Source organism: Ahaetulla prasina, chromosome 6, assembly GCF_028640845.1.
Source record: "Ahaetulla prasina isolate Xishuangbanna chromosome 6, ASM2864084v1, whole genome shotgun sequence".
Classification (NCBI taxonomy): Eukaryota; Metazoa; Chordata; class Lepidosauria; order Squamata; family Colubridae; genus Ahaetulla; species Ahaetulla prasina.
Genome location: NC_080544.1, coordinates 44,491,998 through 44,507,046, shown reverse-complemented (window position 1 = coordinate 44,507,046; position 15,049 = coordinate 44,491,998). Strand labels below are relative to the sequence as shown.

Here is a 15,049-nt window from a genome sequence, read left to right as displayed (position 1 = left end):
TTCTTTAAGAGTTCTTACAGCTCAGTTAGACAGCACACACATTTTTAAAACTATTTTTTTTTGTTCTGAAAGTAAAAATGTATGGGTGTCACATCCTCTGATATATAGTTCAGATATCTTATCTGTTCAGCTCTTTGGATTCCTGAGTGAACAGGAAAGTACTGCTGCTTGAAAAGAAGAGCAACAACGAAGTGGAAAATTACAGACGTTGTGACTCTGAAGTCAAAGCTCATCAGACAATGAACTCCCCAGTTTAGAGAATATCAAAACAGAAAATAGGTGAGAACCGGTGCCTTTGAGGTTTCCACAGTATATAAGCCACCCCTTAAACAGTTTATTATATAAGGTAAAAAAATATTGCCAGTATCTTTCTTCCTAGAGAAAAACAACTCGGTTTCAATAATGCTGAACTGTAAAAAACGTTAAATTGATTTGAAAGTTACATTATAAAGTGAACTAAGTTTTTTTAAAAAAGTTTCGGAAGAGCATTGTTCAGAATAAAAATGAAAATAGTGTTCAAATGCAGGGGAGTTAGAGGAAATATTAATTACAATAACCATGAATTTTGACCCATGCACAGAAAGAGGATAAGGAATTAGAAAAAGAACTAAAACTGGATGAAGAAACTATTCAGTTTTCTGAGTTTTATCTCTATCAGTGTTAAAACGGTGCAGGCATCTATGCATAAACAAACCCCTTAATGTTGTTTTGTAAATGTCAGGTTTATTCCCAGTGTGAGATAATCCAATTCTTACCTGTGTCATCTTGACAAGGTCCAATGAAGGTCTTTGTTCCTTTACCTCTTCAGGTCGTCTTCGCTTAATTCCAACTTTCTTGTCATTAAGGACACATGGTTGAGACCGACTTCGAGAAAGCCCATTGGAGCGCCTTGTCAACTCTGGTGTCGAGGCAGGTGTGCTGTTTGCTGAGGGCAGACAATATTCCAAAAAGGAAATTTGATCATGGGAACAAGAGAGAGATCGTTGGATGTCAATCCTGCCACTTTCAGAAGAGCTATGATCATTACCCCAAATATCACCTGTCTGTCCGTAAGTGGCTGACTTTCGCATTCCTTGGCATGGCTGACACCCAAATCTATTGCTAAATCCCATCTGGTCATATGATGAGGAGAGAGTACTTGACCTGGAAGGAAGGCTAAAACTTGAACTTCTCTGCATGGTTGTGAATCCATTGGAGTAACGCTGCACGCTTCCCCCGCTGTAGCAACGTCTCTTTTCTACAGGAGTCCAGACCTTTGATCCTGTGGGCCTCCATGAAGCCCGGCAACTAGACATCTCATCAGAAAAAGAGAGTGATCGGCACTGGCGTTTGCTGGGTGGTGCTGAAGGATTGCCATTGCGGTCACTAAGGCTGAGATCCTTGATCAAGTTGGTTACTGAGCATGCGTTAGCTGGCTCTCTCTGCCATAAGGAGCTTTCATCACTTTTGTCAGGCAAGCAGTCCCAAATGTTGGCACTTGGCTGTTCGACCTGAAGGGGATATTTCCTGCTGAGATCTCTCCATCTGTCATTTTCTAGTTTTAAAGGATAAAATGATATACAATCAAACAGTCAAATATTTATTACAGTCAAAGTCCGGTACAATTAAAAATGCTCAAAGAGTATCTAGTCAGAAGTTCTAGAATAAAACAACACACAACAAATAAAACCTATGTTGAAATCATAATTTGGCAGCCTATCTGTCAGTTGCACATAAATAAGACCAAAGCCTAAGCTATAATTTAATAGGCTTTAAATTGTGAAGGCCTATACTTATTAGATAATAATAAAAGTACAACAGGGTGATGATATCAAAAGATTTGGTGCATTAATTATATAATATAGTTATATATAGTTATAATGGATTATTCATCAGCAAATCTTTAGAGCTTCTGTGTAGAATCTACCCTGTTTTCCCCAAAATAAGACATCCCCTGATAATAAGCCAAATCAGGCTTTTGAGTGCATGACAATAAGACAGGGTCTTATTTTCGGGAAAACATGGTAGCTACCTGTGCTGTGACTACCATCCATTTGTCTTTAAGCAACCACTGAAGATAACAGTGTTAGAATGGACAGGATACCTATTAATTATCAGAAAAATAAATTTTGTTCAAATGTCACTATAAAAAGAGCAGCAAAGAAGGGTGTATCTAGAGGCTTCCAGAAGCTGGAAGGTGTATCTAGAGGCTTCCAGAGACATAGCCTTTAAACCAACCAGTGGTATCCCTTTGTATTTGCTGTCCAATAATATACATCAGGGGTCTCCAACCTTGACAACTTTAAGACTTGTGGACTTCAACTCCCAGAATTCCTCAGCCAGCTTTGGTATTCTGGGAAGTCCAAAAGTCTTAAAGTTGCCAAGGTTGGAGACTCCTGATATACATTCATTAGTGCTATTTATCCCTTATCATCTGTATAATTGAAAAGCACAATATATTACAAGAAACGTCTCCAGGGACTCTTTAGGATTAATCCCTAAGATTTGTTTTTGTAGGTTTTTGACTTAAAATGGAGCATGATACAAGTTAGTTATCTGAGACCAAGAGCTGCAAAGAACAATGAAAAGAAACACCAAAGTGCTAGGTATGATAGAAGTTGAGCAACTTTTAACTTTCATAAGCTTTTTTACTGGTACTCTGAACCCACAAAATAGCCTAGAGAAGTTCTATAAGTATAGGCTAACATTTTGGAAGTGTTTTAAAAGTGAGTTCCATGACAGATATAGTCCATTTATTTTTATTAATTTAATTAGATTTGCAATCAGCACAATTTTGATCACATTTCATAATGCTTCTGAGACATGGAATATACCTTAGTAACTTAATTACCTCTACAAAATGTCAAATTGCTTGGTTTTGCTGGCTATGAGGCCATTTCATACTGCAATTAGGCAGATAAAGTCTATCTTTATTTAATTACAATGCATAGCTTACCAGAGCAATGTTGGCACATACCATAAATCTGAACAATTTAAGAAAGGTTGTAGATAAAGTTCAATCATTAAAAAAAAACCTAAAAAACCCTTTTAAATAACAATTTGAGAAGAATTTAACATCTGGGTGTTTAAATTTCTACTTATTTGATCATTTGGTTTAATAGCATATCTTATTTTAGAATTCAGCAAATGAAATTACAGTATGAGATTTTTCAGAAAGAGAGCACTCTGCTGTTAATTCTCTTTTTTCAGAACTCTGAAGCATGAATCAAAATAGTTTCCACCTGCCTATGAAAAAGCTTGTCTTAATTGAAATCTAAATAAAATTTATGTTAAGTGGAAGGAAAAACCCACTATACTATACGTAGTAGTCCTTATGAGATCTAACTATATTACTAAAAACCAGAGTCTACATTTGGTTCTTTATGTCTTTCAGAGATCCTTTCATTCACAATATTCTGCTTTCAAAAGCCTCTGGTATCTAGATTTAAGCAAGTTTAGTGTCACACAAATCCTAAACAATGGTTAATTTTATGTACAATTAGATTCGTTCAAATAGCTTTGTAAAGCATTATGTAAAATTGGCTTGTTTTCCTCTAACTATAGCTACAGTAAAACTTGGTCCTCTGGATTTGGATGATGGTGGTTATCTAAATTGGAAGGAGGGGAAAGGAGACATGGGGGAAACAGATGATCCTGACACAACAATTTATTCCCATAGTGCTCAACAATAGTTTAATTGTACGTTTAAATATTATGTACCAACAAGCATATATATTTTATTCTCAAGTTTTGCAGATACTCAGCACTTGAATTTAGGGGGAAAACATTTTTTTCATTGGGAAAAAAAAACATTCACCTAAATATATACTGCCATGGATCCCAACCAGTTCATGCTATGGGCAATCCAGAAACCTCTTTTAAGATCACTGTGATCTTAAAGATACATTATTGTGTTGACAGAATATGGGCCAGAGAGCAGAAAAATCCCGAATATGTGGACTCTTCTCTCCCCCAACTTTTGGATAAAAATGAAACAATCTAGAATTATAGCTCCATTGTAAGCTGCTATGAGCTACTGATTCATTTCAACATCTCACCTACATCTGCTGCGGTTGACAGTTATTAAAGTTCTGACTTAAATTCAGCTGACAGTAGCTTTGTTAAGAAACAATCCATGAGAACAGCAGCACATAAAAGCAACAGATTCTGTACTATTATCAGGAGTGGTGGCTTGTTTCTTCTACTTTTTTCTCTCTTCTAAGGGACAAAGGAAATCAGAAGATTGGAACTGAAACTGCTTATGCATGAAATATAGTTTTAGCCATATCTGAATGGCCATTTAATATCTTATTCAGCATAGAAGCAAAAATACTGGGGATTATAGCACTGAGAACATTTTTTAAGTCCATACATTATTAAGGCTTACAATCAATCTCAAAGCGCTAGAGTGCAAATTTAATTGTGCTCCAAAGCAGCTCAGTATCCTAACAATTTGGATGAATGAAAGGACTATTTAAGCAGAATGACATGGGGCTGTACATAGGGTGGATTCAGTTTCAAAGACTTGAGTGATGAAGGTTTTAATAAGAGGAATTTCTGTTCTTAGTGATGTGTGTGTATCTATTATGAATATTTATTAGGAGAAAAGCCTGCAAAGCAATAGATGGCAACAATCCAACGGCCAGGAAAAAGATTATTCTGTTAGCATTGTAAGTAAGAAGAAATAATCTCCCCCACCCTTCTTTGTCGTTCAGGAACAGTTCACAGTGCATGTGCTATCATACTCAAACCGCATCACTATCTGCAAGGTCTCCATTTTATTTTATAGTAATTTCCCCTCATAATCAGGCATCAAAACAGAACTCTGGAGTCCTTCCCTATAATCCTCATGTGCTTTCTTCTTTAATCATTTTCTCAAAGGCCAGTGGCCTTGACATCAAATATGGAAAAAGTTTTGTGCTTGGTATTGGCTGACCTTTAAAAACCATTGCTTAGAAGTTTTGTTCTGAAGCCTTATGTAGACTATAGTTTCTGGATTTTTGCTGACAATTATTTTAACATTTAGGTACTAGAAACGTGGTAAAATATGTGTAGCATAAATGCAGGCAGCTAAACAATTTTAATTTTTTAAATACAACCACAATTAACTTGAGGTCCTAGGGCCTTAGGGCCAGTACTTGGAGCAAAACAATGCTAACCTAAACAATTTATGTCAGCAGTGACCAATCCCATGGCTATATAGACTAATCAAATAATAATTATCTGTAATTATTACAGTATCTGATTCCCATGATGTTTATACTATTTTATATTTATTGGTTGTAAGCTGCATTGAGTTGTTCTAAAATAGGCAACTATATAGATGTACTATATTTATCTATCACCTTCTTTTCTGAACTAAATCAGTCTGTTGCCATTAAGTAATAGATATTAGAATAAAATAGAATAGAATTCTTTATTGGCCAAGTGTGATTGGACACAAGGAATTTGTCTTGGTGCATACGCTCTCGGTGTACATAAAAGAAAAGATACATTCATCAAGAATCATAAGGTGAAATGCTCTCTAATGGTAATAGGTATTATTCACACAATCACATCTACACAGTTAAAAAAATGATTAAAGACTCCCTCAATATGAAAATGAATATGAAAATGAAAAATATGATAAATATATTTAAAGGGAACAAAATCAAAACAGCGTTCTTTGATCATAATGTACTTTCTTCAGAACTGTGGATACTTTTACAACAATGATACTTCTTGGTGATTCTCAATTGATCCTTGTGTTGGAAGAAAATAATCAGTCATTCTCAGAACAGTTTGAAAAAAAAACATTGATGGAGAACTAATGTCAAACCTTGATTAGAATTAATGGCTAAACAGTCAAATGAAAAGATAATTACAGTGGGCTTAATAATGTAAGCCTACTGTAAGATTCAGAAGTTGAATTCCTATTGGAGGAAAACTGGAAGACTTTTAAAATAAGCATTTAGATGAAGAAAACTATTGGATTATGCAAATTGTCTAAAACATATGGTGGCTGAAAATAACTTTGCAAACAGCAGTGGCATGAAGTTGGAACATTAGCTGAGCAGCTAATAGAGGATAGGGTAAAATAATCTATTACTTGATTTACCTTACTTCAGGAAGTGACTATATTACTCTGTCTATATATTGCATGAGTCAAAAAGAGGAATGTGAAAATATTTACAGACCCCTCACATCCTGGACATAAACTGTTTCAATTCCTACCCTCAAAATGACACAATAGAGCACTGCACACCAGAACATCTAGACACAAGAACAGTTTTTTCCAAACACCATCATTCTGCTAAACAAATAATTCCCTCAACACTGTCAAACTATTTACTAAGTCTGCACTACTATTAATCTTCTCATCGTTCCTACTACCCATCTCTTTCCACTTATGACTGTAACTTTTTTGCTTGCATCCTTACAATTTATATTGATATTGTTTCCTGATTGCTTATTTGTAACCTATGACTATCATTAAGTGTTGTACCTTATGATTCTTGATGAACATGTCTTTTCTTTTATGTACACTGAGAGCATATGCACCAAGACAAATTCCTTGTGTGTCCAATCACACTTGGTCAATAAAAAAAAAATCTTAATTCTATTCTATTCTATAACAACTGTCATCTGAAATTAGAACAATGTGGAGCTACAAAACAGCTCTTCAAATAAATGAGATCTACAAAATACATAAAAACTTAATCATTGTGGTTTGCTCTATAAAATGCCAAACCTTTCAATTAGTTCAGAAATCAGCAAATAATGCCTTAAGTATCTGTAGTTAGACAGTGCTAAAAGGTTTAAAATAATAATAATAATAATAATAATAATAATAATAATAATAATAATAATAATAATAATAATAATAATAATAATAATAATAATAATAATAAAAGACATGTACAGCCTGTCAGTTTTGGAAGACAATTTTCTTTTTTGCTTCTTAACTGCCACATAATTTAGCAGGGGAAGCATATTTCACATTTTCAAGGCGTCATGAATCATCTCTGTGTGAGTTGGGTAGCTGTATAAATTTGTTTAATAAATAAATAAGTTACAATGGGCTGAAAAAAAGTGACCTTCAAGTGTTCCTCGCACTTACAATGGTTGTAGAATCCCTGTGGTGATACGATTGCAATTTAGGCACCTTGTAACCAGCATGTATTTACATTGGTTGCAGCATCCCAGGGTGTTGTGATCGCCATTTGCGACATTCCCGAGGGATTTCCAATAAAGTCAAAGGGGCGGAGAGAGTGGATTTGCTTAACAATCACATGATTCACATAATGACCCCAGTAAATAAAACAGTAAAACTGGCCATGACTCACTGCATTTTTAGTGACTGGAGTTGTGGTCCTAATTGTGGTATATCAAGGACTACTTATAGTGTTCAACAATTAAAATTGCATGTCACCTATAATAACTATAAAATGTTTTATAAAAGATAATGGAAACCATTATATTTAAATTGTTAAAATATACTAATATCTCCCTTCAATATGTATTTCATTATTTTATTTGGCCTTCTCCTTTGGTATTTTATTTCATTCATTAGTCATGTTGATTTAAACTAGTTCATCCTGCTTACATCAGACACTCCATCTTCCTCTTTAAACGAGAAGCAAGAATCTCATACCAGCTATAGCCAATAACAACAGGATCCTGGAGCCTTATTTATATCTTATTTGTTCACAAAATAATTTCTGAGTCACCTTTCAACCCAGTAGGTACCTGGAAGATGATTTACAAGTTAAAGCTTGAACAAGGCCATTCTACCCACAGACTGGAAAGCTTTGATAATGCAGTCTCTGAACTATCCCAACCTCTGCCAACAGAGAGCAAAAGAGATTTCTTCATTTATTTAATTCTATATTTTCTTTTTAAGTCATCCCTCTGTACAATAAGCTGGCGTAACCTAATCACTGAATTGCATTGATTTTATTTATGAGTATACACATGTTTTGTCAACTATAAGCTTTAGGAAGCCAAGGATGTTTTTAAAAAGTACAAAAATATAAGATAAAGAAAAACAGTACTTTGGACTGTGTGAAAACACTGTTAGCCCGTAAAATGAAGACAAAATAAGCTTAGAATACAACAAAGCAAGAAATAAAATGCAAACCAATGATTGCATTTTGCACTAACCCAAGTTCTAAACATGTTTCGAGAGTGAGTTGCAGCAATTATATATGAAAGCATGGACAACTAATGCTAGATCTAGCTTCTCCAAGAAAGGAGGATAATTGGTATATAAGCTGAAGCTGGGCACAAGTGCTAGGCAACCATGTCTACCATGGACTGAGCTGCCAAATAAAAACAACTTCTCACCAATGGAATGCCTGTCTTATTTAGACTTAGCACCAACATTAGTCAACTAAAGTAAATATAAATATTAATACATTGATGAGATACTTAAAATTCTGGATGTTAATTCTCACAGAAGGTTCATATAACATTTACAACATTTGTGTTGTAAATGTTGTACCTTGATGAACGTATCTTTTCTTTTATGTACACTGAGAGCATATGCACCAAGACAAATTCCTTGTGTGTCCAATCACACTTGGCCAATAAAAAAATTCTATTCTATTCTATTCTATTCTATTCTATTCTATTCTATTCTATTCTATTCTATTCTATTCTATTCTATTCTATTCTATAGAAACTTATAGAAGATCAGAAAACTGCCGTCTCAGTAGCAATAGAAATAATAACAATGCAGTTTCTCTGTTATACAGAAATTATCTTAAATGGGAGCAAGCTTAAAACTAAAACTCAGCAAATTTATTTAAGATGATAGCCGAAAAAGAAGAAAAAGAAACAGGGAAATCTTTGGAACATCGTACGTTCTGGAGATGAGGTTTGCCAGTCTTCCAGAATAGTGTGAAGATCTGGCTCCGCTAACTAACATGGGGGTCTGCAAATGCTATGCAGCCATGAGATGGTTAGTGGATTGAGGGTGCTCCCTCCACCTCTTTAACTTAGCTTCTTAATTTTTAACTTAGTTCTTAATTCTGTTTTCTAATTTATGCTTTTTACACAGCTGTTTGTTATGGTAAACTGCCCAGAGTCCAGTGGTGAAATCCAAATGATTTTACTACCGATTCTGTGGGCGTGGCTTGGACGATGTGGTGTGGCTTGGTGGGCGTGGCTTGGTGGTGTGGCAGGGAAAGGATAGTGCAAAATCTCCATTCCCACCCCACTCTGGAGCCAGCCAGAGGTGGTATTTGCCGGTTCTCTGAACTACTCAAAATTTCTGCTACCGGTTCTCCGAACTATTCAAAATTTCCGCTACCGGTCCCTCCAGAACCTGTCAGAACCTGCTGGATTTCACCCCTGCCAGAGTCATTTAGGTGAGATGAGTGGTTTAGAAATCTGATAAGTAAAAGCATCCACAATCTTTTGTTTCAGTCATTTCAAGTGCTTCCTTTGAAAATACAGTATAAACCTTATGAATGATGTTTGCTGAAGACACAAAAATAAGTTAAGTGTATAATGATTTACCCTTCTGCTATGTTCTCTTCCATGATCATCTTCTTTATAATAACTTACAAAAATAATTTACGGCAGTATACCACATAATTATGGGCTTTAAATATTTTGAAATATGGGTATGCTTTTGAATATGGCATATAGAACAAGGGTATTTTTAGCCAATGTTTTATCACACATCTGTTGAATGAAGCATTTGCATCTAATTCATCAAGCATTAATCTACATCATGTAAATAGTATGCATGCTGGAAACCAGTGGCCTTCACATTGTTCCTTCCATTTATTTATGACAAGCAGCTTCTCACTAAGGAATATGTTTATTAGCTGCAGCAATAAAAGATGTCTAAAATACAAGGATTTCTTTCTTGTTTGGTGCATTTAAAAATAAGACAAAACATCTGGGTAGTGCGTTAGCAAGAAAAAGGAATAAAAGCATAATTTTTAACTTTTTAGAATACAAAATGCTCAACAATGACTAGTCCAATAAAGGAGAATATTTCAGGCTCAGGGTTGAAATGAGGGGTCCTTGATGCTCTCTGAGTTTGGTTACTCTTGGAGCTTGGTTGTTTTCTTGCAAATATTTTATTACCCAAACCAGGTAATCATCAGTGCTAGTAAGAAATGAGGTTTGCTCTCAATTTATATTCTAGTGGCTTGCCCTGTTGGTGTTGGTGGGAGTGGTTTTGGAGATTCTTTGGTTGAGCTATTTACTGTTAGCTTGTTTGGCAGTTCCTTGATTGGTGTATTGACTGGACTAGTTGTTTAGAAATTGTCTGAACTTATGATAGACTTTTAAAAAACTATATACAATCTGTCCTCAAAGTTATGATTGCCATACCCCACCCCAGGTCTATAGGTGTGGGTACAGCTCTTGAGAAACTCATTGCCACCAGACTGTGTTCTGACCATGACAGGGAGACCAAGGACAACTCCACCAATTCCAGGTTACATAGGCACTGCTCTGACAATAACACCAAAAAAGGTGTGTGACCACTATTCCTAGTCGGGCCCTGGATGACGTGGGACAGGCTCATGGAAGTCATGGTTTCCATTAAATTTTGGGCTACCTCTGCCCCTGCCCCCAGGGATGGCAGGTTGAAGTCCCCCAGAGTTATAAGCCTTGGGAATTCCACCACCAGTCCCACAGTGAGTCCAGAAGCCCGAATAGGGAAGCTGCCACACAGCAGGGAGGCTGGTACAGCAGTAGCAATCCCACCTCATCCCTTGAGCCAACCTAAGAAAAAGGGTCTCACAGCCAGGCACTCATGGAGCAGTGTCCCTGGTGACTACTAGAGATTCTCTGATAACAACAGCCACACCCACTCCCCGGTCCTGAGGTCTAGACTCATGCCATGCTCGATAGCCCACTTAGCACATTTCTAAGAGGGGAACATCTCCTTCTGGGCCCAGCCAGGTTTTGGTTATACAAGCCAGATCAGTCTTCTCTTCAAGGATCAAATCAGCAATAAGGCTAGCCTTATTGCAGTCTGATCTGACATTTAAAAGCAGCAGCCTAAAACCAGGGCCACCACAGTTCTGTTAGCCAGATAAATGAGGTGAGTGCAAGGGGGCAGAACACAAGATTGGTACTAAATACCGAGGTTGCATTCCCCGTGCCTTCCCCCTCTTGCCTCCCGTATCTCCCATTACCCAATACCACTGAAATAGACCACCCTCCTCTGCCTTCCCTGAAAACCATTTCATCCCCCATCACTAACACTCTTCCTTAAAAAAGGGAAACCCACTCCACCTGACAAACCATTAGGGGCAAGGTGAGCCTTACAAGCATTATAGCACTTGCTCTCAGTGCCCTCAAACTCACACCACCCCTTCCTCACTGCCGCAGAAGGGTCACATCCAGCACCCCCTTATCTCCAACACACTCATAATACATCTACTCAGTGCACAAACGGTACCCTGCCCAGTCGCTCTCACCCACCAAGCAGGGAGCCACACCTCCCCCCAGCTTTCACCCAGGGGAGAGGGACCAACACACTCGCCTCTCACTCAACTTTCCCTTCCAGCTCCAGAATTCCCCGAGCAGCCTTCTCAGGCCCGATTACAGAACATTCAGAAAATTGCAAAAATTAGTCAGAGAAGAAGCCAGAAGGCCTGCTATGCTGCACTAGATATTGTAGCAGCTGTATAGTGCTACAACGGCTCTTGAAGTTCACAGTTCCAAGCTCCCACTCGCCAGTTAAACCTCAAAAAATCCCAATGGCAGCCTGCCAACCACCACAGCATTGGTGACCACATGAGTAGGCCCAGCTGCTGACAACGGACAGTAAAGATTGTTTCTTCTGTCAGCTCTGCCTCTATCAGAAGATCCATGCCATTCAGAGCTGCAGCTGCTGGCTCTTGGGCTTTCAGACCAGGGTTTAGCTCCATCTGATTACTGCACATTGAAGACAGTTCAAAGAGATCCAGGGGAATGCAGGGGGAGTCCAGGGAAGCCACACAGTTATAAATTGTCTGCCTCCTCTGCTCCGTCTCACCTTCCAGCTGCCCCTTTCTGATCTCTCCATTCTTCAAGCTCTTGGCCTTTCTGCTTCTCCATCTCTCCTCCTCTGTGCTGGGTCAAAGGTGATATGATATGCTATATATCTACAAAAATACATGCCAGCTAACTAGCACATTCCAGTTGTTGGACCGAAGACCTATAATCGAATTTGCATTTATATTTTCTTGTGTAATCTGATATTTGGGAAAAAAAAACAAGTTACAAACTCCTCTTTATATCTTCCCAGTCTACTGCTATTGCTACCCATCATCATCATCATCATCATCATCATCATCATCATCATCATCATCATTTTAGCCACTGTCTATCAACTACAAAATGAAGGCCTCTTCCAAATGTTTCCAACCAATACGATCCTGAGCTTCTTTTGCCAATTGGGCCTGCAATACTTAATGATCCATCTATCTCTATTGCTACCAGTAGACAACTAAATCTGGGGAAAACCAAAATTAAAAGAGTAGAACGTTGCCCCCCCCTCTCAAAAAACTGGGATCCTTTCAGGAATTTTTAGAAATACAAGTGCTTCATTGATATAAAACTGAAGAACACTTAAAGAGTCACATATTCTGTGTAGTTGAGCATAATCTTTGGTTGGCCTTGGTTATTCAACAGCTACCAACACTGTTTTTCCTGATGAATCTAAATGTTCAGAGAGAATTGCTTTCTTTTTTCCTTTTGTGAAGATCTTTTTCCATGTCTACACGTGGTTGGATAAATGTTCAGGAAAACATCTGCTCTGAATTGTCACTGCATAAAAAACATATTTAAAGAGAAAAAATAAACCCAACATCACAGGAGAATGATGGATAGGTAAATACTCAATCTATACCCAAGAAGAGCAGGTGGGAGTCATGGCTAGGAGGACCTTTGCTCAACTTCATATTGTATGCCAGTTGTGCCTATTCCTAGATTAAGAAGCATCACTCATGGTCACTCATGCCCTAGTCATCTCTTAGATGGATTACTGTAATGCACTCCACATGGGCAACAGGCTCTACACGTCTTGAAATGTATCTGGAACATTCATCTGGTCCAAAATGCAACAGTGCAGGTAGTTATGTTTCCAGAAGAACACGTTACACTTCTGCTTCATGAGCTGCATTGGTTTCCAGTCTGTTTCTAGGTCCAAAGCGAGGTGCTGTTTTTGACCTTTAAAGTCCTGCATGACACAGGATTGAGTTATCTGAGGGACTGCCTCTCCTGATTACATCTGTCCATCCTACCAGATCCAGCAGAAAGAGCATACTGTGAGCCCTGTCAGCTGGGGAACTACAGTTGGTGGGTCATTGTTGAAGTGTGCTTATAAATGTTAATTTGATTACTTCATTTATTTGCATCTAGCAACACTTTTTATTTTCTTCTGACTCATATAAAACTCATAAAATATAAAATGTAAATATAAAATAGATATGTAATTATACTGTAATGTCTTTTTTTTTATTCAAAAAGTTTTACAAAAAAAATTCCCCCCACTTTCCCCCCAACCCCCCTCCCTTCACAAACCCCCCCTCCCCCCCCCGACTTCCCGGAACAAGCACAAGGTATAGTTAAAAATAAAACAAACATATGCTAAAAACATTTTCCCCCAAAACTATTATACCAATTTTCCCTCTCTAGCTCTGACTTCCTCCTTACATAACCAAAATCCTTCAAAAAAAAATTAACAATTGACAGTAATAAAATATGTAAGTCAATAGAACAAATTAATCCTAAAGTATTTAAAACCAGCTAAAGCATAAAAATCCAATCCAATTCAGAGAATATCTCCCTTATAGCTTCTATAACCATATAATTTTCCCCCAAGTCTTTCTTACATAAGATCTTTCAAGAATATTCTATTTAAAATTCAGTACAACACATTATATAATTTCAATGCAGAAAATTACAATATGTTTTCAACTTTAGTCCTTCCTCGTCAAAATCCAGTATAAATCCAAATATCTAGTCTTTTATGATAGATGTGAAACATATAATCAACCCATTTCTTCCAGATCTTTTGCTGGCATAGCAAAATCCCAGCTACATGTCACCAAATATAAACTCATATAAGAAAAACTTCCCTGACTAAATGTGCTTCTAATTATTTTACTTTTTTAATTTCAGTCAGAATACCATGAAATGATGCATACTAATTTTATCCCTTTTTCAATAAGCAAAGAGATTACCGTATATACTCGAGTATAAGCCGAGTTTTTCAGCACGTTTTTTGTGCTGAAAAACGTCCCCTCGGCTTATACTCGAGTATATACGGCTTATACTCGAGTTTTTTTTTCTTCTTTTTTTCACATTATACCGGATGGCGCAAACTTGGCGGGCTTTTGCATTAGCGCGGGGAAGCCCTGCCGGTGCAGTGAGAGGGCGGGGCGGGGGAGCCGCCAGCCTTCTCGGCTGAGGGAGGGAGGGTTTCCCCGACCGGTAGCTGCCTCATTTCCCACCCTCGGCTTATACTCAAGTCCCCAGTTTACCCCAGTTTTTTGGGGTAAAATTGGGGACCTCGGCTTATACTCGGATCGGCTTATATTCGAGTATATACGGTAAATACTTTTAAGATCAGTATTAGTTTTATGCAACAGCAAATTAGCAATTATTTAGTTCCACAAAGTATTTTACTTCTATGATAATCTATTTTTCCTAAATGTTTTTATTCACCTCTTTTCCAGATCTGATCTATACTAACCCACAACTGAAATGGGACTGATGAGTTTTCCTGATTATTTCTTACATTCCCTTGAAATCACTCCTTCTTTATGACAAAAGCAACAGAGCAGATGGATTCAGTTAAAAGATTTAAATCAGATATTGGCTGCATTCTAACTAAAGCTAAATAAGCCCATAATTTCCACTTGGAAATGATATCTTGCTTTTTTTCCTCATCAGATTAGGCTTCCATCATTCAAGTAAAGAATGACACAAGAAATGAGATCTTTTAGCCCTCCTAATGCTGCTTTAAAGAAGTGCTCTTTCAAAAGTTTGTATTTTCCTCAGAAATACCTTGGCAGCTACTGCAAATGCTAGTGCAGCTTTTCTTGCTGCAATTGACTGCTAGTTACTCTGAGTA

The 15,049-nt window shown here is 37.3% G+C and overlaps 1 protein-coding gene across 6 annotated transcripts in view; it reads right to left on the bottom strand.

Moving 5' to 3' along the window:
- FAM53B (family with sequence similarity 53 member B) overlaps positions 1-15,049 on the bottom strand; it is a 119,724-nt gene that overhangs the window by 60,227 nt on the left and 44,448 nt on the right. For all 6 annotated transcript variants that reach the window (XM_058187586.1, XM_058187589.1, XM_058187585.1 and 3 more), the window contains one exon: positions 756-1,534. In XM_058187586.1, the coding sequence (XP_058043569.1) occupies positions 756-1,534 (779 nt within the window). The remainder of the gene's footprint in view (positions 1-755; positions 1,535-15,049) is intronic.